At 39.6% G+C, this 24,174-nt stretch overlaps 1 protein-coding gene across 1 annotated transcript; it reads right to left on the reverse strand.

Annotated features, from left to right (window-relative positions):
- Positions 1–11,314: 11,314 nt before the first annotated feature.
- On the reverse strand, positions 11,315–14,894 carry fam8a1a (family with sequence similarity 8 member A1a). Its single transcript, XM_063898417.1, has 5 exons — positions 14,248–14,894; positions 13,878–13,998; positions 13,595–13,718; positions 12,664–12,803; positions 11,315–12,570 (listed from the first exon to the last, which is right to left on the reverse strand). Exons 1-5 carry the CDS (start codon positions 14,654–14,656, stop codon positions 12,429–12,431), a joined length of 936 nt encoding a protein of 311 aa, XP_063754487.1. The 5' UTR covers positions 14,657–14,894; the 3' UTR covers positions 11,315–12,428.
- Between the last annotated feature and the right edge of the window lie 9,280 nt (positions 14,895–24,174).

The following is a 24,174-nucleotide window of genomic DNA, read 5'->3' on the forward strand; positions in this document are numbered from 1 at the left end:
CTGCAAATCATTTCGATAGAAATACTTAATTCCCCTTTCACCTGTGTTGTATTTCTCTCTGATGCAGTGTCTGTGTTTTTGAAATGTTATGTCTGTGTTCAACCCTGCATCCCCACAAATAAAACCACCCCGGTCTCTCATGTATCATGAATGAGGATGGCTCCTCTGCCTTCCTTTCCGCCTAATAGGGCTAGATGAAATGTGGGTTATGCCCACGCCACTCTCCTCCTACAAAGCAGCAACTTTAATTATTGACCAGGCAAGGGAGGCTGTCCAACACACTTTAATAAAAGCACAAACACCCTAGTGTACACAAGTGTACACAAACACACACGACATTGGTGAGTGATATAAGGACAGGCCTCATCGTACACACTCACGATTGCGGGGTCAGAGAGGAGTCAGCTGGATAATAGATGAGCTTTAGAGATGCAGTCGACAAATCTGTAGCACTCGATTTACACCCGGGTGCCTGATTTGAATTTGTTTGGCTATGACAATGTGACTGTGTGGAAGGAGGAGGGAGAAAATGACAGATGTATTAGAGTGAAGACAAGAAGTAGAGCAGAGTGTCTCTTTGATCCATCTGTTCATTTCACCTGAGCGTATGTTCAACTGGGTTTGTCCCACTTGTCTCCAAACATAATAACCATACTAAAATATTTTTCTAGAAACCTATTTTTCAGTTTGAAAGTTGAGATAACATTAATGTTGCTCTTCAATGAATTGCTTAAGGGGTTATGTTGACATTTTAGGATATTTTCTTACCTGATCAGTGAGAAAAAAAAACAAAAAACTGATAACACTATTTTATAAATATGTACAGTAAATGTAAAGCAACTGATTAGCTTAGCTTAGAATTAATACTATATACAAAGGGGACACAACTAGTGTGGCTCTTTTGAAGGTAATACAATAAAATACTAGTACCTGTAAAGCTCAGTAGGTATCACATTTTGTAATTGTTGTGGTTGTATGATATGATCTATGACTTGAGAGACATTTGTATCTATCCAACTCTTGGTCGAAAAATAGACTTTATATATAAAGTAAGAACACTAAAAACCTGTTCTTAAAATATTCCTTTCATTAACTTGCCTAAAAAGCCAAAATGTGTTGGGTTTTATTCATTTTATATTAATGTAAATAAAACATTGGATTTTGGCTTTTGGTCAGAAAAAAACTAACTCGGAAATGTTCCAAAAAACATTGATTGGATTTAAAGCTAAAGCATGATATCAGAGGCAGTTTGGGAAAGCTGGGCTCAGACTAGAGGAGTTTCAAATCTGGTTGCAACATGCTCTTATGGAGAATTTCAGGAGTTAAAACCAGACAGGCAGATGAAAGCAAGAAGTTGTCAGTTAGTCAGAGGCAGACAGAATGGGAATTTCCTGGAAAGCTAGGCATGACACACAAGGAAATCTAGCACTCTGGTTACACAGTATATCAGGATGAACTTGAACAAAATTCAAGAGATAGGATGGTTATTTTCACTGTATTGTGACATTTTCAAGGGGCTAGATATTGGTGAAAAACAAATAAACAACAGATTCAGCAACAATGAAGTTGGAGCCCCACTTATTGAACATGCTTTTAGAGGAGAAGTGGAGCAGGAGGAAAGCAGACCGGTGCAAATGGCCTGTCTTACCACATGCATCGATTACAATGCGTCGTAGTCATCGATCAATGGTGCTTCTGTGGCTTCACCCTGTGACCGCCATCATTAGCACCTTCTACTGTGTCCCACCTCTGTGTCCACAATGTCCTCCTGCCACCTGTCTCTAGCATTGCCTTTCTCCCCGATTTATCTCAAGAATGTATTCCACATTGTCATCCAATGAGGTTAAGTACGCTTCTTCTCACCTCTCAGAAATGTATGTATAGGCTTCAGTGCAGGCCTTTCCCTAGAGGGGTACTTAAGGAACAGCTGTTCAATTAAAGATCACATTTATTGTTTAATTAAGTGTACTGAGCATTATGAGAGGAATAAAATACAATCACATTCATCCACAAATCTGAAAAAAAAGGTTGAGACTATTTTGAGAATATAAAAAAGTTTGGGACCTATCATCGCTTTGATGTAAAGAAAGTGAAGATCCTTGAATTCAGGTGACACATCAATGGGAAAATAGACAACTTAAACAACAAGAGATAGATGAGAAGATCAATAGTCAGCATTGTACATTAAAGTAAATATGTAGCTCGATTAGCTGTTAGCTTAGCTTAGCATAAATACTGCAAACAGGGGTAAACAAACAAGCCTGGCTCTGTTTATAGGTTACAACATCTACCCTCTAGCACTAAAAAACATTACTCATCAACCCATTATATCTTAATTGTTTATCCATAAAAAGTATAAAAACTTAAATGCACTATTCTTTATCTATTTGTTCTTGTCCAAGAATGTTTGCCAGGCCGTGTCTTTCTGGATTATTGTTGTTATTTCTTTAATTTTCTCTAACTATCCTTTATCAATTTGTTCAGGTTATGTTGTCTCTCATGGACCACTGTAATTTCACTGCAGTCAGTGTAGCTTTTAAAGGCTTTCAGATCCACAGCTTTATGAGTATTCAGTTCCATACATTAGGAACCTTGCAGTAGGGTCTTTTCATCGCATTTATTAATAAGGTTGGTAAAGTGAAATGAAATGCCCGGATGTGATGCAATCTTATAAAGAAAAAAACACATCTGCTATTTAATGTGCTTCTCTCTTTCATTCTGCCACTACAGTAATCAGTCTGCTGTACCCTTCAAGTTCAATTGGACGTAAACCTCCGCAAGGCCAGATCGTCTAGACGCTCGATTTCAAAAGCCTTTTAAAACTTGAATCAATAAAATTGCTTTCTCATCAACACACAGCTTCCCCTAATGCCTGTCCACAAGAGGCCCAATAAAATGGAGCTTGAACAATCTCACCATCAATTAATCACCATTCTTGTGTGTCTCTCTTCTCTGCATTTATAGTGCTGGTTTTAGAAATATAAGCGAAGAAAATACCTGTTGGAAGTTCCTGAGTATGTTTGTTCACTATTTGCTTACTCTGGATGACAGTGAACCTTCATGTTTGAAGTTGATTGTGTGCACTTATCTGTGAGGATTAATATATAACAGTAAAATGTGGGAAAATGTTACAAGTAACTTTTGGCATGGTAATAATTTCCTATTGTAGAAAATGCAGACGTTCACTGGGGTGCAATGTGACACTCTCCCCTAAAACCTGTTGCATGGTTAATATTTTTCATACAACATACATTTGTGTCAGGTTCTTTTATAAATTGAGATATGTGCAACACCGCACCACAGTAAACTTACATCTGCAGACATTCAAGACCAAAGTTTCACACATAAAAACTAAGCAGATGTATTTCTTCACAAAGGAACTATGTCCAAGAAGTGCATTTTATATTTGAGATCTTTCCACATTTAAAATGACATAATGTGCTTGGTTGTAGATTACAAGCATTACCTGGTCCTTGCCTGTATGTCTGCTATATCACAGCATAACATTCCAGTCAGTTTATCATTTCAGTGGATATTAAGTGAGACTGGTATTCCACTGGGAGCCTTCCCTCCGACCTCCTGATGTGCATCAGCTGATGGCCCGCCTCCAATGTGTGTTGTTAACAGAGAACGCACTATGAACATTTTTTTAACCTGGATGAAAGGAATAATAAAATATGGATGATGTCCTCACAACAGTATACTAAGTCAATTATAAGACACACAGAGCGCTGTGGATTAATATTGATGCACATGAAGAATGAGCTGTTTCAGAAAATTCTAAAGGATTCAAATTGCTGCTATATTGGCAGTGTTTTCTGTCTGCTCTCTTCTATTCAAACAACTTCTATTTATAGATCACTCCCTCTTTCATTTCCTTAGTTCTCAGGATTTTCAATTATGCAAACTCTTTTAAGTATACTAGCTGGCCTGACCATGGATCATTAGCTGCTTTCAGCATCCACTGCAGGCTTTATTTGATATAAAGCTTAAAGTACAAAATACAGAGAATACTTTGTCCTACAAATGCCCCAGCAACTTGACACAAGCTTAAACTCACTGACTTTTCATGTAGCATGTATTGAAGTTGATAGTCTCCTTTGGTGTGTACATGTATGGCTGTGTGTATTTGAGTGTGCTGAGGGATGACTCATAACTGTGAAGATGGAGGGGTTTCCAACACACTAAAAATGTATTTGTAAAACTTGGCTAAATTTGAGTTATGATGCAACTTATTGTTTGTATTTATTGGGCTTTGCACTTTGTACCCTAGGTTTTGAAAGGTGCCATATAAGACACATTACTTCACATGCCAGTTTTCTCAATATACACCCCCTTACGCCAGCTGATTATGAAATGCCGTACCAAGATATGGATTGTGAATTTCCGTGTTTAAAAGATGTGCGCTGAAATGAATGTGTGACAAGAAGCTATAGAGCGAAAAAGAGCCCAAACTTTGGTTGATGGCGGACAGAATATGAATCGTTATGTGTCAAACTGAAGGGGATAACTGTTACGTGTAGTGAAGGAAATACTACCGTTTAAAGAGCAAATAGGAAATAGCAGTATTAATTTAGGTGAAAAAGATCAGACACAGAATGCCTTCAATAGCTCTTCTGAGACCTATCCATCAAGGACAATGAAGAACCTTGAAAATATATGTGCTAACATTCTATTTTACACCATTAGTATTTCATATTGTATTGCTTTATTGGAAGCTGATATCCTTGATGTTACTGCTACTTTGCCAGCTTTCTGTTTTGATAATTATCAAACTCTCTCTTCATTGCCTTTCAGTACTGTATGTTATTTTAATTTTGATCTCAATCAGAATACTTGGGATTATATTAATAATTAATATTTAACACCTGAATTACACAACAGCTATCTTGCGTTGCATGCATGTATGTGGTATGTATATATGTGTGTGCGTGCCTGTGTTTTAAAGTGTGCTTGCTTTTCATTCTATTAATAGCAGCCCTCCAGTAGCTGACCCATTAACACATGTTGTCAGTCACCGGGCCAGATTATTACCCTCCAGATGGTTACTCCAGAACACACTTGACAGTACATACTGTACATTACCATTATAAAATATGTAAGGGGGAAAGGGAACAGTTAAGATATGAAAACTATCAGCCCAGCTACTCCCACATTTTTCCTGCTGTAACTGGTGCTATCATTGAGGGGGAAAATGTTGGATCAAATACTTGTTTTCATCCTGATCAAATTCAGATAGTTTGAAGAACAAAACAGCAACTTTGTACAAACGTCTGCAGCTAAAAGTAGGAACTGTGACTTTTTTTCTCTTAACCTGTTTGTGTGCTAAGGTTTTCAAGTCTTAAGTCTTGCATTATAGCTGACCTAATCTTTTTTTTGTTTGCGCGGCAAGAGGGTCAAACTAAGTACACGAAAAAACATTTTTAGGCAACCAAAATGTAGCAGTTAATGTAAAAAAACATAATGAACTGAAAACCCTGGCACTCCTGGTTGCTGCCTTATACATCTACAGTAGTACAATTTGCTGACACCAGTAGTCTGTAGAGGGTTATTTTAGATCTGTAAGTCTGTGAGAGCATACAGTACCTCCATCAAAGGGAACGAGGTGGGGGATCTGCTGCAGCCCTACTGAAAAAGTACTTATCCTGGGTTACTGCTGGCTGTCACGGCCTGGAGTCCTAAACTTCTCATTCTGCTGTGTATCAACACAGCCTCACAATGGTCACATGTTTTGTAGAGTCAGTCTACTGAGGGATTAAATGCATGGTTCAGTACAGTATGTACAGTTTGTTGGTATTAATCACACACAGCACTCAACACGTCTGTATAGAGAGATATCAAAGTTGTGTGTAATCATTCACAAGTCTGATTACAAGTTGTGCAACAGTGAACATGTGAGAACATTAAGTGTGTGTGTGTGTGTGTGTGTGTGTGTGTGTGTGTGTGTGTGTGTGTGTGTGTGTGTGTGTGTGTGTGTGTGTGTGTGTGTGTGTGTGTGTGTGTGTGTGTGTGAGTGTGTGTGTGTGTTCACAAGGGAGAGGCACTGAGGGAGGAGCGCATTTGTGGATGTTAGGCTTTTCATACACTCTAACACACACACACACACACACACACACACACACACACACACACACACACACACACTCTCTCACACACACACACTCACACACACACACACACACACACACACACACACACACACACACACACACACACACACACACACACACACACACACACACACACACACACACACACACACACACACACACAGACACACACACACACACACACACACACACACACAGCACAATAAAACTAGTGCGCTGTCATCGGGTGCTTACCACTTCCTCCTCCTCTCTGCTCGTCTCCACCCCCTCTCCCCATATAGTATAGTACTACATGCTCCAGTTGACAGCTCATGCCGAGCCAGCACATTCCACATTATTACTACTTCAGATGTTTGTGGCCCAGAAGCGAGCCGATTGGCTGAGGTGATTCAGCTATTGGGAGCCAATGAAGAGCCTGCTCAGGGGAGTGAAGAGACAGGCAATACACTCAAAGGGAACTCCCTCTGCTGGGCAATACAGAGAATGTCAGGGTTTTATCTTAACACAGACACAACTGTGTGTTAATGGAGGTAATATTCACTAGGGAAGAGAGGTGTCATAACCATAGACTGTGGCAATAACATGTGCTAAGGCTACATACATATCTGTTATATTTGCTGCTAAGCTTCCCTCAGATCCAGTTATCTTTCCTCTCTTAGTACTGTGACACTTTGCTATTCCTCCCTTACAAAATATATGCTCATGAAATATTTCTAATTTTCCCACACACACTCCAGCCCTTCCTCATGTTCTCATTCTCTCTATTTCTGTAAATCAGAGAGCACCCTAAACAACTGGGTCTGCTGCCTGAGAAGACACAAGAATACTGAGTGACATATTTACACACAGACATGCACAAACAACTGGTTCAAGTACAAAGGTCTCTTGTTGGCTATTTAACCCTGTGCTGTCTTGGAGAGCATCCCAAGGCCTCAATGAAATTCTTTTAGGGGGGAGCGGCCCTCTATAGAAATCACCGTTAAACATCAAACAGAGTCAAATGGAAGGTTGTGACATGGTAACATCACATTTTTCTCCCTGGTTTTGCACAGAAAACTTGCTACTGAAGCAGGAAATGCTGTGATGAGAATTCTAAATTCATGCTCAAGGAGGACAAACTGTTTGTATAGTTCTCTTTACCCTTTCTACCTCAAAGCGTTTTAATGAGCGTAATACTTTTTTACTTGTATATAAGTTTTGAAAGCTTGAAATTTATGGAACATTTATTATTCACACACCGGATTTAAATATGCTTTACACCTCCTTCTCGGCATCAGACCTTATGTGACCGCAGTGAATCAGTTGTATGTTGGATATTTGACAGAAATTCAATTTCGCAGTGATAACTCTCCCATAATTGTAAAAATGACACCTATATTTATTATTATGCCTCTTATGCAGCACACTCTTTTTGATCACTCACGTCTTGATTTTTACAAAAACATGTTAAAATAGCTTATACCTATTTCAGGTGACCAGGTGATTCCTAATCCAAACCAGATGTTATTAGTACTACGACAAATAAGACAAACCCCGCTATCAGATTTGAGTTTCTCATTATGTGACCCAATGACTTCAAATTTGACGATTGTTTGGCACCATTTTCACTTATATCAGCAAGGACACATGTAGGTATTGAAAATAACACTGGTTTAGTGTCATTCAAGTGGGTCATTTACTATTATTGTGTAGTAAGAAGACACCATAACATGCAGACTCAATCCAGATTCAACCTAAAACTAATTTCACTGTGGCCCATGTGGGTGTAGTTGCTAGCCAAACTGACCCACTGATCCCTAGAGGCCAGAGTTTAGCGAAAGAATACATTCTAAAGACATCTTTAGATAAGGGGAGAACCTTGGCTGCTATGCCGGAAACATGGAAACAAGCCTGACGTAGAAGAATCTGTTGTAAAGTAGTGAGCTTCATGGTCTACTCTTAGCACTGTAATCATAGCGATACAAAGGCATCTATTTTTAGCAAAATAGCTGTGATTAACCCACTGCACTTACCCAGCACAAAACAGCAGACACACATTAGCAGATAGCTGTTGAACAAAGCAGGACACAAGTTGGTAGGCACCAAAAAAAAAGCTAAAAGGAAAGGCCGGTGACAAAGATCCAATTGAAAGCTAATGTACAACCTTTTTGCTAAAATGTTCACAGCATCCACTTGAATGTTAAAATGTGTCAATGGTGTGTTTGTATTTCGTTTCTGCTTTGGTAAAATAATATGTCAATGCAGTTTTTATTTTCAAACAACACAATAGTATTCTAAAAGAAATGCTGGTTTTACAGAGTTGGTAAAAATGGTCCTTCTATAAACAAATGGGCCGCAGCTCTGATAACATAAAAGTTCCAAAAGTTGCACATTTATATCCAAACTGCATTAAATAAAGTTTAAAAGAACTGTCACCTTTCCTCAAGTGTCTTTATTTGTGTCTACGACTGAACACATCGTTGGTTTAATGTGTGTTTGGATTGCCGCCTTGTTTGTTTTCTGCCTGCTCATGTTCTGTGTGTGTTTGCGACAGAGAGCAAACAGAGAAAGCTGCGCTGCGCAGGGCATCTCTTGTATAATAACTGAGAGCTTTAGTGAAGCTGGATGAATTTTAATAGAGTTCTGCAGGGTATTCCATCGCCTCTGGTCCCACAGCTCAAAGATCAGAGAGAATTTTCAAGCATGGTGTCCCTCAGCCTCTCACACTCGCTCCCTCTCATCCTTTCTCGCTTCCTCCCTTTTTCCTCCCCACTTTCCACTCTCCCTCTCTTCTCATTTCAAACTTCCTTTTCCAGTCCTTTCTTTCCTCTTGGGCTCTTGTCTCTCTCTTAATCCCTTTTCGGCATCTCACACTTGTGTTGCTTTCTCTCTTCTCTCTGTCTCCCTGTGAAATTTGTATTAGAGCCACTCGAGGCGTAATTATTGCTAAGCCTCTCTCAGTTCCCTGGCACAGAGTTCTTCTGACTCTCAGCACAAAATCTTGCTACTGAAGGACAAAATGCTGTGATGAACTTTTAAAATCATGCACAATAGATGACAAAATGTTTGCATAGTTTTTCCTTCCCCCAAAACCATTTAAGGACTTTAATACTCATATCGAAGCTAGGAATGTATTCAACATGCAACACATTTATAATTCAGACACTGCATAACACTCATCGTTTGCACCAGACCACACATGTGACTGAAGGTGAGAGCTCAAAGAGGATTTACTGATACTGAAGGTCAGAGTTTTGGAAACATTTGAAAAAGGGAGAAAACATGAAGTGATGATATTCTGCAGCTCAAGAAACTTAAATCAAAAGAGTAAAACTGTGAGAAAGTCTCAAATGGTGGCTCTCATTTGTATCATTCTTTTGCACGTAAAAGTGTGAAAGTTGGGATGAGACTGGTGCTAATTACTAATTCATAAGGATTAATGGTTGCTATTTAAAAACCTACCATTCTGAAGAGAGCCGAAACGAAACGCTGTGTCTTCCTACTGGGACCTAAAGACAAAATGTGCCCCTGGCTAATCTTAAAAGAACCCCGCTCATAAAAATTCAACTCCACAGCACTTTGCTTTGCTCATAAAAAATGTGAAACTGCAGTAATGCATTAGTTCATGTTTCCTAAATAGTCTCTCAATGACAACTTGGAACATGAGTAACCTTATAAATTCTCTTTTAACTTTAATCAAATACAACACAACACGGGAGAGAAGTCAGTTCAGTAGTAACACCATAACATGTGGGCAACTAACTACCAATACCATGGCATATCTAAAGGTGCTAAATCAATGGATGCGATGCTATAAAAGCTATAAAAGCACTAGATACTAGAACATAAGATCCATTCCACGTATAAAAAAAGCTAATACGCAATCCTTAGTCGCTCCTTTTGTAGACTTGACTTTACTGCAACCCTGTAACAGTCTAAACCACAGTTCAGTGTAACATGAGGATGATAAAGCAATGTATTTATGGGTTTTGTCAACTAGTTGCATCATTCTTTATCCAAGTTGACCACCTTGCATGACCTATAGCCTAGCTTATATCTCATAGACTGACATTTGTGCTCCAGTAATGAGTTTAGAACAGAGACAAAGTATAAAGAACGGGTCTTTTTATACAGTCTATGGTTTGCAGATGTCAGCAACTCGAAAATGGTTGGAGGTGTCACAGAGAAAAGCATATGCTGTTTTTTCAGGATTAAAAAGGGAGCTCTGTCAGCAATGTGTGAATACAACATGTTGATATCATTAGCAGCGGCTGATGTAACAGTGAAGTGACAAACAGACAGGAAGGCAGGTACTGCGAAAACACATTATTACAAGTCAGCATGTGGGTGTACCCGCAGTTATAATAAAAGTTTATCAGTAATGAAACACAGGCTGTGCTTTTTACCCTTAAGATTATGTGCAAAAACATCTTATGCTATCTTATCATCTTAAATAATGCCAACACCTACTAACTGCAGGCACTTTCCACAGACTATCTGGGCCACATGATCAGATCTGTGTTGTCTAATGTCGCCCTCATGTGGCTACAAGCGCTACAGCATAGATCTGTAGACAAGTCATTCCTAAAAATGCAAGACGTCTGCGTTTAAAATTCTATAGGAAATTCTCTTTTCAACATAAAAAAAACACACTCAAAAAGTGAAACCATTCCAAAAAGATAACATCATTCCTACATCAGATAAAATTACATCTTTATAGTGGATTTACGTTTAGTTTTTTATTCTAAGTTGGTCTGTTCTTCAGTTTAAAGAGGCCTCTGGGTTGAAAGTGAAATGTTGACATTAAAGTGCACACCAAGTGCCTGTTGTACCAGAGCGTGTAATGTTCTTTACAGGGCTTTAAGTAAAAGCTAATCCCTTAAATCCTGTAATTATATAGCACAGTAGCTCTATCGCCCACAATGTCAGGAGTGAGACAAAAGATTTCTTAATGTATTCTAAAAATCCAGGCAATTTTTTGCTTAATCAGCCCTTTTTTTTTTACAGTATGACTTCTCAAACTTTGTCGTGAACTTCCCTCATACCTGCTTTTGCGCTTTAAACATATTCAGTATGCACAAGACGCAGTATGATCACTCAATCACATCTGTTCAGAAACATGCCCCCCTTTTGCTTATGCAGCACATCCTTTGGACCAATCAAGAACACCTAATAAATAATCACTAATGCAAGGGGACAAAACTCCTTCAATGACAAATCTTAAAGAAGCTTACAAATATTTTATTTATTCTTCCACGTCTTCCTCCTTAGTGGTAAACAGTGTTATTTCGTAAATTCGAGATCAGCATATGGTTGTGTTTATGATTTTTCATCAAAATGTGCCTGGTTTATTCAGATATTATCTGCAAAATGTTTACTTTTATCAATATATTTCAGTCTTTCAAAAGTGACGGCATTGGTATTTCAGAACATAAATCAAAAATGGTAGCAGCCTTAACACTTTGCATTAATCATGTAAATAAGTCGCTATACTGTGGGTTTAAGTAAACTCTAAACTGGTCAGTTTAGCCACCATTATGACATGTGAATAAATTGATAATAATCTTTGATAACATAAGAGTTTTTACATTATGCATAAGTAGAAATCTGACATGTGCCGTGGCATTCGATCTGATGCTAAACAGTTGCCCTGAGTCACAAGTCAGAAGAGAGAAATATGAGCAGGGAATACACAAACACACTTTCTCGTGTTTGAACCTCATACACCGGGGACTGAAAAGCTATTTTGAACAACAAAACAATACTTCTTCATCAAAATATCCATAGGCACAAAAAATGGATATAAATAAGCCTGGTATTTGTTTTTCTTCACAGAGTGCTCAAGAATATTCAGAATGTAACAGAAGAAATCTTTAGCAAACCAAACATTTAAATTCAACATTATCACCTTAAAGAAAATAACAAACACCCAATAATGCTTAATCCAGCTTTACAGCCCTGTGTGAAGAACTCTTTTCTGAGTATGAAATGATTCTGACGGTCATTCATCACTTGTTGTTGAAGATTAATAACTAAATCAAACACAAACATAAATATCAGTATTAACTTGTTTGAAACACAAACATTACAATACGTTAAAGTGTTCCTGACATCTTATTAGTTGTTAAACTGTTTTTAAAAAATGATTCTTGTGAATTCAAGAACCAGGTGGAAACCTGCATGCATCCAATATTAAAGTGCCGTTTCAGTCCTTGATTGATCCAGTGAAGAAATGGGCTAATGCATTGCTTTTGTCAAAGTAGGTTCATTTGTATCTGGTTTAAATGTAAGACACTCCGCACCCTGTCAGGATAAGAGAGTCTGCTGCCTGAGGAGGGGCTATCTGCCTCTGCGCTGGACCACAATGGTCCCTGCCACAATGTCATACACAGTCCTGTTGTGCTGGAAGAAGAGGAGAGTGATGAAGACGGGAAAGAGGAAGGCAATGGAGAAGTTCTTATTTAGTGCCCGCACTGCCGAGCTGTGAAGAGACAAGACAGAGATTCAGAATCCCCACGGAGACATTCGTTGGTGATTTTAGACACCACAGTGGATTAAAACTTTGGCCACTCACGCAGAGAGGGAGACATTAGATGCCGGGACTACAAGGACTCGGTTTGGTCGGACCAAAGTGGATGTGTCACACGTCACCACGCGCAGGCCCAGCAGGAACTTCCCTGGCGTGGCACCACCAGCACCCCAAATGCAGATAGTCTGATTGGAAAAGTGGGACACCATTAATACATTTATAACAGAATTCAGTTTCGTTTATCTTTCTGTGAGATACACATTGTTTAAAACCACAAATGCGCTTGACCATGCTAATACAATAGACTGTACAGCCGAAAAATGTGGAAGGTATTAATGACATAATGCTGCAGAGGTTTACACAAACAAAGGAAAGGCTTAAAAGGAAGGAACCCTGCCTGATGGCATTACTCTGAGCTGAGGTGTCTTAATGTCCCAAGGCTGGCTCCCACCTGGGAAAACAAGCCACTGATGCCGAGTCGAACAAGAGAGGTGAGACATTACTTCATCTCAGGCAACGATATGCACAATGTTGCATCACTGAGCTCTGTGGGAGGTAATGTTGTGTTGTGGAAGACTGTGGCTGACTCTTCTCATTAAACAAGAGCATGTGTGAGCTTAGAGGCAGCTCATACTGAATGGGAATTGGTAGTTTGGGAACATTGGTTTTAAATACTTAAGTAAAAGTATCAATAAAGAACACCAACAGATATGTTAACATTCACTCTCCCTCCCTGTAAAATTGAAAGATGTTACCAAATGTACAAAAAGACTTATGTGTGTTTAATTTGGGGCAGTAACTTACATGTCACTTGTTAGACGCTTTTAGCCAAAGCGACTGACATACACTCAATACTGTGGCCAATCTGTGCCCCCCTGATCCGAGACACACTAATCGACACTCATCAATAATGGTGATACTACATCTTCTATCAGAACAAAACTTCATCGTCAAGGCATTGCTACATATAACTCACCTCATAGACGCACACCAGCACCCTGTAGACCAGAGCTACAGCCATCATCTTCTGCAGGTCTTCCATAGACGTGTTCTCATCTATCTCCTCCACGATGAAGTGGGTAATGAACTTGGTAATGTCCCTTTAAACAGAAGATAAAGTATGCCCGAGTTAGGTTGGATCTGGGGAATGTTGAAAAACCTTGACATACCAGAGCCTGCTTTAGGTTGTTGTTCATTTGTTTAACCTTTTAGATGAAAAGGTTTGTTTACCATTAACAGAGCATATCAGTTTCACTCACTTCATCCCACTCAGATGCATGATCCACAGCACAATGGTGGCCTTCACACAAAACAGGATGAAGAAGTCAACTGTCTCAGCCAGGAACCTCTGGAGGGGAGAGGGGATAATGTACTCCCGTCCTGTACGAAGTACATACAAAAACATTAGCAAATCTTATATACAGACACATTAATATGACTAGATCTCAATAACCAGAGGTTAAATTTAAAATACTTGGGAGACTTTAAGCTTGTTTGCTTAGTAATTAACTTAAGCCTGCTTCCCACCGACTCATGACCTAGCTTATACAAAATAAAGCCCACACACAACAGCTTTCGCTTGTAGCCTTTCACTACCACAGAGAACTCACGGACGAACATGATCCATACCTGTCTGAGGTGGACTCCCATTCTGCTGCTGGGCTGTCCGGGCATCAGTAGCTGAGTTCTGCTCTGTGTGGGCACCAGCTGGGTGGGGGTAGGATGCGGGGAAAGTGAGGGGATAGGGGTAACTGTAACGGTTTAGCGTGTCAAAACCTAGCTGCGCACCGGCGGATGTCGATGCAGTTGTACCCGGTATCTGAGAGCATGTCCCCGGCGGAGGAAAACAGCACGGAGGAGGGAAGGGGAAGGCGGAAAGAGACACCCAGTTCTGCCAATTGGAATACCCCCAGTAATACTGCCACATCCACTGCTGCAACTTTGCGCAGTATTCCGTTGTTGCGGTGCTCGGAGGCTGCTTCGCGTCACTTTCAGGGCCGTCAAGGCGGTTTTCACCCGCCGTAGTAGTCTCAAGCATGACTGACCCACTTCACAGCCTCGCCTTACTTATCAGGGAAATCTGTTAGAGCGTCTTTACGCCGTCAGGTAGTATCTCCTTAGCACCGCGCATTAGCTCCCTGCTGGATAAAAATACAGCAGCGCTAGCTTAGTGTGTTTGTAAATACAGGGATATCCGGGACCGCTCAACGATGCATTTTACTCTTCAGGTTTGTGTCATTTTTTACATTTCAGTCACTTGAAATAAACAACAACGAATCATTTTAAGTGAGAATATCTATCTTATCTGGGCAGCAGATATCAGCGGAATACCATCATTTTGGGTTTTTTTTGCAATAACAACCCCCCTCTGTCAAAAATGGTATACTCCATTTAAAGGGGCCTCCTGTATATTTCACTGGGCCAATCATTTACTTTTTAGCTGGCAGTAACTGTAAACTAATTTTTATTACACGAATTGTTAGAACATGTATACATATTACTTACCAGACGCTGATCATATAGAGCAATTATGGCAAGAGTGTTGTGTTTGTTAGATATGTATACTAACGGCAAAAACTGTTTAATGTTCCAATGTGTTCTTTATTTATTGCTGTGAATGGTTCTGCAATCAGTCTCACAACTCTTTGACTAACAGGTGTCAAAAGACAAATATACTGCAGGATAAAATATAGATGTTGTTCCTCATAGTACTCAAAAAACACAACTTTCAAGTTTCACCACAAGAGAGCAGCAGAGGCCGGCTGATATAACATTATAACAAAACAAATACACCAACAGAATACTCCAACCTTTTCTATAATAAACATAAAGACGTTATGTATTTGAGTCAATGGTACACATCTCAGAATAAATGAAGTTTTTCTCTTGCTATCCTTAAGTTAATTACATTAATTAAAGTTAATTTTTGACCATTTCGATAGTCCCCCCCAGGAGTAGGACGGTTGAGTTTCAGTCTGCAGTCAGACATTTGGAGATCCCAAACACCTGAGTACAATGTCAAGTCAGCAGTCTGCCACGGGGGCCATTAGGGTCATCCACCCGTCTGCCACTCATGACTCTCTGTAAAAGTTACTGAGGAATTCAGGCACACACACACACACACACACACACACACACACACACACACACACACACACACACACACACACACACACACACACACACACACACACACACACACACACACACACACACACACACACACACACTTCCCTTTGAATATAAAATTCTAAAATGCACGTGCTGCTCATTCACATCTTCCATTCTCATACTTCTATCTATCTCATTTTTTTTCTTCTCTTTTTTCTCCTTTTACTACCCCTCCTCTCTAATACCTAAAAAGGGTTAGGGGTGGGAGGAATGTATTTGCTGACTGGGCTGGTCCGGCTCTGTGGGCTAGGTATTAGTTCTGCCAGTCCTAAATGATCGTGCCTGGCCCTGTGAATGGAGCCAGTGATGCGGACACCAATCCGACCCCAATGAACGTGATCCCTGTCGACAGAGGCCATACGATGACTGTGCCCAAAAGTAATCAGGCCCAAATAAAAGCTGCGTCCGGCAAACGCTGACCCCCAGAGAACCCAACAACCTGGTGGGATTACTGCTGTGGAGTTGTGTGTGTTTGTCGGTGAGAGTTAGTGTGTACACTGCGAGAAGGCTGAAGGGAGCTTGGTTGAATCGATGCTTGTGGCAATGTTTCACCCAGATGTGAAAAGTAACTGAGTAGATTAAACTACTGCTGCACAGTTTTAAAGTAACTGTCATTATTTGTGAGATTAATTTCATTTGAGTTTTTACTCTCCTTTATTTCCACCATGAATTCACATCTGATGGCTGTAGGAACTTTCTCGAATAAGTTATATGTGTGAAACATATGATGGACTCATAAATATGGCATTTCCGGATCGCTTTAAAATAATGTTTCTGTCTAATCACAAACAATGACAGCGGTTAAACAAAACATGTTTAATGTGATTTGTTAACTTTCATCTCAGGTGTTACTCTTAAACTACTTACAAAAGCATACAAGTTTGCAATAAATATACAGTAAGCGAACTATAACATGCCAAATCTTACTTGCAGAATCCCCATGAGATAAAGTCACAGTGTGTACCTTATTGGCTGTCATGTTAACTTATCTCCCTTTACTCTTCTGAGTCAACACAGGTAATAGAACAGTAAGTACAGTGTAGCCTGCTCCTAAGTGCCCTGTTTGAAGCACTTGTACCATTTGCATCAGTTTGGCACAACGCACATGTTTTTCTAGTGAGTTTAAGTTTACTGTAGAGTCACACTACATCCTTTTTCTCATCTGTAGTAGCTTGTGATGGAACTTCTGGATGCCTAATTTTTTCTTTGATGTCAAAATGAAAATGTTTCTTTCTACCATGGTTGCACTGTAATTGCTTTGCTGATGCACGCTAGTACAGTATCCGTGCAAGACAGGCCCCGTCTTTCCATTTATTTTATCTTTACCCCTTACAAACTCTGTGCACAATGCTGAGCGGAGAGACTGACATGGTTCACACAGTTTATACAGTTCTTGTGAAAAACGTTGCTGTGTTTGTACAAGATGTGTGCCACGTTCCTATGGAACAAGGTCACGTAATAATCTATGTTTGCTGAAATGTTTGTCTCTTTTCCAAATTGTAGTAGTTATGCTCTCTTCTGACATAGTTGTGTCTTTGTATGGAAAAACATATTGCTTTTAATACGGGTTGCAGTAGATGAGCACAGGTATCTGTTGGCCTTGGACATAAACTTGAGAAGGGAATTCAATAAAGTCCACCCTTGGTAACGGAAGTACAAATACAAAAAAGGATTTTGTAGAAAACAAAAGCCCTGCCTGTCAACACTCTGAGAACATTACAGAAAGACAATTAAACAAAAATAAGGTTGTTGTTGATTCTCACATTTGATTAAGCTGTCTTGACCTGCCTCTTATAACACGCTCTTGTGAAATCCTAAATTAAGTGGTATTTTCCTTTTAGCAGGCTTCCTATCAGTGCTGACTGTTTACAGTAAAATGTGGAATTTAGCCAGTTTACATAAAGCTCTCAAAGATAACTTCATATCACAGGTCTTGGCCAACACTGAGTTTTACTCTCTACAAAAAGCATGATCTTAAATTAATCACTAAGATTATTTTTTCAAAAAGCTGAGTGGGAAATATTCCTCTCTTGTTCATGTGGGAACTCAAGATTTATGTTTTTGCAGATTTGGCTTCATTTTATGCTCATGCATTTTTTGTACTGGCATGTCGCCTTGTACAACCACGCACTGGCTTAAGCTCTCAGTGCACACATAAAGGTTAAAGCACAGTGGTTTAGCCCAGTCAGAATGAGTGTAGTGGGTCGCAGGTTAAAGAAATGAACAAAGCATTCATCAGTCACCCAGAGAATGTGAGGAGAGGGGCCACTCGTGTCCTGTTTTGAGGGAGTAGTGAGGAGAGCTGTCATGTGATTTATCTATACATTACTCAGACTGTTTGGGTAATGATGCAGGACAAGCTTTAATGAGAGCAACATGCCATAGTCAAGAATGTGTGATTTATAATCAAGTAGTTTTACAGTCTCAAATAGGATTCATCACATAAAGTCATTGATTTCATTGAGGGATCAAAGAGTCTGTGATGTTTACACAGCTATCACTTTACTGCGATTTAAGCTTGTACTTGAAAATATGTGACAGGAACAAAGTACTAAGAGGAAAAAATATTTCATTTGCTGAGACAGCAGAGGGAAGTCCATGCTACCTTTGGCCCAGAGAGGAGAAAAAACTTCCCTGAGACTTTGTAACTTTTTCTTCTATGAGTAACATTGAGAACTAATTAAGTGAATTATGTCTGCTTCCCTGGAGCCCTGACAGGAACACCCAAGGGGAGACTGAGAATACAACTGCTCTCCCACCGGCTCCTGCTTCCACCAAATTCCTCTCATCCCCCTCCTCGTCTCCTTATCCTTCACCTAATTCTCTTTATTTCCAGCTACTTCACGTCACAGCAAATGTTAAACTTTCCCCTGCTGGCACACTGTGGTGAGAGGTTTGATCATGAAACAGTACCAAACCTGCTCTTCCTTAAAATCTGCGCTTCTGTCCTTCCGCTTTATTTCTAAAATGTAAGTCGCCTCTAATTTTTCTAGCCATTCCACAGAGAAGGATCTATCCACTCTGCAGTTACACTCACATTGCATTTTAGAGTCTTTCAGCTCGTTGTTTGGGTTTTTTGACCCACATTTTTACTATTCATCACCAGTCATGAATGTTGATCCAGCCGCATGTAGCAGTTAGCAACAAAAAGAAATATAAACCAATTATGCCCAGCACCAAGTTGCAGAGAGACAAAGCTAAATAGCATGATTTAACCCACACAATGCTGAAAGGACAGCAGTGTATATTGGACTTATAACTGTTAAAAGGACTCAAATACTACTCCAAATCAATGCTAATGTTGCTCCATATTCGCTTACATACGTAGGGACACATGTGAACTATGAAATGATAAAATATTGTGTTAGTTTAAGCCACAAACAACATAAGAGCTTACATTTTAGACTTTTTACTATATTATACCCATGTATCTTTTAACAAATATTTTACTTGATTAAAATATTGAATGGAGATATTGCCCTTTTACCACAGCGCTATTTATGATACTAATTCAAAATATAAGGATGATCTTGAATGTTGATTTGTGTAGTATATTGGCAGAGTAAGTGTAGTTTAAGGGTTTCTTCAATGACGTTTTTTCTGCTGAATTTGGAGCAACAAAGCTGGTTCGAAAACCTTTCCCTACGGCTGCCCAAAAATGAGTTATAGCAGTTAAAGCAGTGCAATCAATCTCCCCCAGCACCATCTCTTATTTCACTACACACTGGTGTCAGGATCTTGTCTTTTAATAGTCACATGCTCGAATTTCTCTTCTGCTTTTTCTCAATCAAAAATGCCTGACAAGACAAAGAGCTAACAAAGAAGTTGATCCACAGAGGGTACGTGTTTGTGTAACATGCAGCTGTGCGTTGCAGGCAAGGCCGCTGAGTTCTTCCTCTGTGAGGTTCACACGGACGTTCACTCAAACAGCTTTAAACCCATAGACCTCAGACTCATGCTAATACAGTTTAACCAAGAAAATCGCTTCTGTCCTATAAATACGTCTAGCCATGTCTGCTTCATAGTTTTTATGGCAGTGTTGTTACTGTAAAATAACAAACATATGCTTATCCATATGCTCCTTGGAATCAGATAGTTTAAATTGTATAAATCCCACACGAAGGGCTTGAAAAGGTTTGCTGTTTGGGTTTATTCTTCTGAAGGGCTGTTGACAGCCACTTGTAAAAAGGTCAGCCTGTGACTAATGGCTTCCGTTCTGCTTGCCCCTATCTGAGGCTTCGTTTATCTCCCCGGTGCATTGTGGGGAAGTGCCTGTTGCCTAGAGCACGTCTCAAAGCGTCCATCAGGCCAACTTTCCTGACGGCCTATTGTCTTTTTTAAGAAAAGTTTCCTGAGCCAAGGCCTGTCTGCACGTATTGGATGTCAAGATTCAGTTTTTAATTTATTAATGTAATGTATACAAGCAGTAGTGACGTGTTTTTATTTATGAGGCCTTAGCACTTTTTTATAGCTTCAATAAACCATTCCCTTAACACTCTAAAGCAAAAAGAGATATTTAGATTTAAAACAGAGGCTTCTAAAAACAAATTACAGACCCTTTGCCTGGGCTTGTTTGACCCTTTCAAAAATTGTAAGGAGTATTTGTAACTTGAATACATCCTCACAAGATAAACTGAACACTTGGGTTGGATCTAAAGTCCAAAAAGGAGCTGCCAGGATATCAGAATTTCACTACATAGATTTCCTGGTCAATAAAGTTGACTATAAATATATAAATACTGTATGTACAGTATTGCAAATTTATAAAAAAATAAATAATGCTAAAAAATATCATAATGACTACAAACCCTAACCCATATTCAACTGTGTTTATTGTGCATTTTGTCTCTGCTGCTGGATTGTTTAAATGATATTATTATAGTACAACGTGACATAAAAAAGTAATTATCACAGTTATCACCAATACTTGTATATCGCGACACCCCCAGGTCAGAGTTATAATGTCCGATTTTCAATTTCTCATGTTTCTCTTTCTCTGCCTCTGTCTGCAGGTACATTGCTTGATAAACCATTGGACCCTTGGTGGACAAACAACATAGTCTGGCCTTTAAAATATCAACTCCATTTAGCCTTTCCACCTACAACAGAAGGTCAGTGTGTGTGTGTGTGTGTGTGTGTGTGTGTGTGTGTGTGTGTGTGTGTGTGTGTGTGTGTGTGTGTGTGTGTGTGTGTGTGTGTGTGTGTGTGTGTGTGTGTGTGTGTGTGTGTGTGTGTGTGTGTGTGTGTGTGTCTTTTATCCTTTTAGATTATTTGAAATTATGCTCTGTGTGCTATCAGGCAGTCTGCTGTGTTGTCGGCCATATGGGGTGAATGGTTCTTCAGGTGGAACAGTATAGCTTTCGAACTGTTATGTCTGAAATTCCCAGCGGAGCTTTTCACTTGGTCACATAACATTTTTTTAAACACCCCAAGACCATACTCAATTGTATGGGTCATTTCCTTTGCTTTTCATGTTTTGGTTGTAATTATAAGATATTTAATTCCTGTAAATCACCAGGAATGATTTGACTCTGTAGTGATTGAAGTTGATTGAAGTTTGTTTCTCTCACAGAAGTTCCGTTCACGATCTCCATGCTGTGTCCATAAAATAAACGGCTCTGCATGGTACTGAGTCGCAGAGTTCTTCCTGAGGGTTGAACACAAAGAATGCTTGAGGTGAAAAAACACTACCGTATGTTACTGCCCATCTGGTTTAAAACCGACACACATATATTCAAACAGAGACTCTTGAGAACACACACACACACTGATTTCAGCCTCACTCACCCAATCACCATCAACCCGTGCAGATTAAAGATCACATGTCCTGTCACACTGTAGTCATTGGAAAGAGTGGATAAGCCCAACACTTGTGGCCTTTCAGAGCAGAACAACTTTTATTTTCTATGACATTTATCTGCTTTTGAACAGAAAGGCACATGGACTAAAAAGCAGCCAGGTAAACGTGCTTTAACATGATTAGTGCAGAGGTTTAGCTGCAGTACTCTCTTGGGAATTGTTTTTTGCTCTTGTTTGTATAACCTTACTTTAAAGATTCCCACCATCCTTCCTCTGAGCTATACAATCACTTGTACGGTCTAAGCTTAGCTCTGACAGGAACTCTTGCTGGGAAGGCTTAAACACTGATTATTTGTGCTGTCCTCAAAGGCAATGCAATGTATATGCACTACAGTGGTATTTTGAAGTTGTCTTTTGATCTTGCTCCACACCCCTTCTACTAGCCAATAGTTTGCGAGCTTCATTAGAATAACATTTAAGGTTATTCCCTTCAGAATATTTCAACGCTTAGGACAACCATCTTAATCTTGAGATCCATTGAGTGGAGGCAAAGGTTTCATGAAAGCAATTCCAAAAAACAGGAACATGTCTCATGATGGTTGGCTTTATCTCAGCCTATGACCTCTGACCTCTCTTTGTCAGGGCCAAAGAGAAAAGAGAAGTGACCGTTTTTCCTTGTCTGTTACACTCTGCTTTGATTCAAATGTAATGGAAAAATACTAATTGTGCGGATCAGATGCAGAACCTAGCACAAATGAGTGCTGAGAAGTGTACAAAAACAACTAATTGCTCATTTAAAAGTTTTGATCTGATTGAAGCTATATACTGCTATCTCTGATCCAAAACAGAGTCCCCCTCCTGGAATCCCAGATATGTCTCTCATGGTGTTTTGGGGAGATAGTAAAACAGCCTGGGTCTGTTGCGACCAGACAGAGCACAGCTTTCAAAACATCCAGAGACGTGTTGATGAAATCAGAGTTAGCTCTTAAGTAAAACTGGATTGTGAGGTAAAGGGGAAAGAAAGCTTGTTGCTTGGCAACCAGGCTCCCCTATAGTTCCATGGGGCCTCAACTGACATAGTTCTGACCAGCTGTTTGGTTGCCCTTGGAGACTGATCTCAGGTCAGCATTGATCCTGTGGAGAGGATTGAGGTGAAAGTGATGTGTGCTCTATGTTTTTGAGTGAATGGGGAGGTATGAGAACACTCCCAAAGTCAGTGAGATGTTTCTGGGTGGGGGATGAATCCCAAGGTGGGGGTTGATCCCAAGGTTGTCTCCACCCTCTAAGTGGAAAAACACATAGTGGGAGTTTTTTGCCATGTTGTTTTGGAATTTCCCTTACAGTGCTTCAAACTCAACATTAAGCTGACATCAAGTTGTTGCGAAGTTAAAGTCCAAACCTTTGTTGTGTGCCATCACTGTTTGCTGACATAATATTAACTAAAAAAACGAACCAAAACGAAAGACATCTCTCTCAATCATCATTTATGACCCACTGGAAACATGTGGCGGGCCATGTCTGTATCTGCAGAGAAATCGTAGTGCCCAGGGTCTTGATTGGCTTTTTCGAGCTCCACCACCCTTGTTGAATCAGGGAGGGGTTGCCAAGTGTTAATGCTATGATTACAAACCATAATGCACAAATCCAACTGCTTTTAGCTTTGGCTGTTGTCATCTTTTTTGACAAGTAAAATGGCTGAGAACAAGCATGAAACCTGTTAATGGCATATTAGAACAATATAAATTCTAGATTGCCTGTATTGTGATTTTTCCCCGATTAATTTCAAAACTCCCCACCTTGCTAACTTCATCACTGAATAACCTATTTTTCTCTAACTTCTCTTCTAATTTTGTATTTATGTTTGTTATAGAAATGATTGTGATTGAAAACATATATACAGCCCAAGACTTTGAACATAATGATGATAATAATCATCCCTGACTTAAAGAAAGGGCGAAAGAGAGCTAAACAAATAAATAAACAATGTTAATCACTCTTGACTAAAATATCAAATACATTTTACTCAAATTGTATCAGTGGTATGCATTTTTTAAAGAAAGTTAAATGAAGTTGTGATGTTACCATTGAAAAAGTGTTCATTCATCATGTGTCTTCATCCCTGTTGATCCACTTAAACATGAAAGGTATTTGTGTTGTGACAGAGTTTAAGTTATGAACAACCAGAAGACAAGCAGAGGAAGGGTGTCAACGCTGCAGCTCAAGTGGAGCTTTCCAGATGTTTTGCAAAGGATGTGAGTTGATTCTAAAGTCCAAGACAATCTTTCCACACACAAAACAACCCCAGTGTCAACAAGATACCTTTGTCTATCAGGCATGAGAACACACAGAAACACTCTAACGTATGCAGACAAAAAGCATGCTCTGTGGGGGAATGCAGTAGTTGACATTGTATGAGGAGTGTGAGTTACTTTCGGCGAGAGTCAATTCATAAACCTGTTCTCTTGTACTGTATATAACTTTACAAGAAATGTCCTAACTTGAGGAAGTTCATATTCTATGCTCCATTGACTTTCAGTTGTCTTTCTGTTCCAGCTAACTCTCAGCAGGCTTCTCACTATCGCGCTC

The sequence above is a fragment of the Eleginops maclovinus genome, chromosome 13, assembly GCF_036324505.1.
Source record: "Eleginops maclovinus isolate JMC-PN-2008 ecotype Puerto Natales chromosome 13, JC_Emac_rtc_rv5, whole genome shotgun sequence".
Lineage (NCBI taxonomy): Eukaryota > Metazoa > Chordata > Actinopteri > Perciformes > Eleginopidae > Eleginops > Eleginops maclovinus.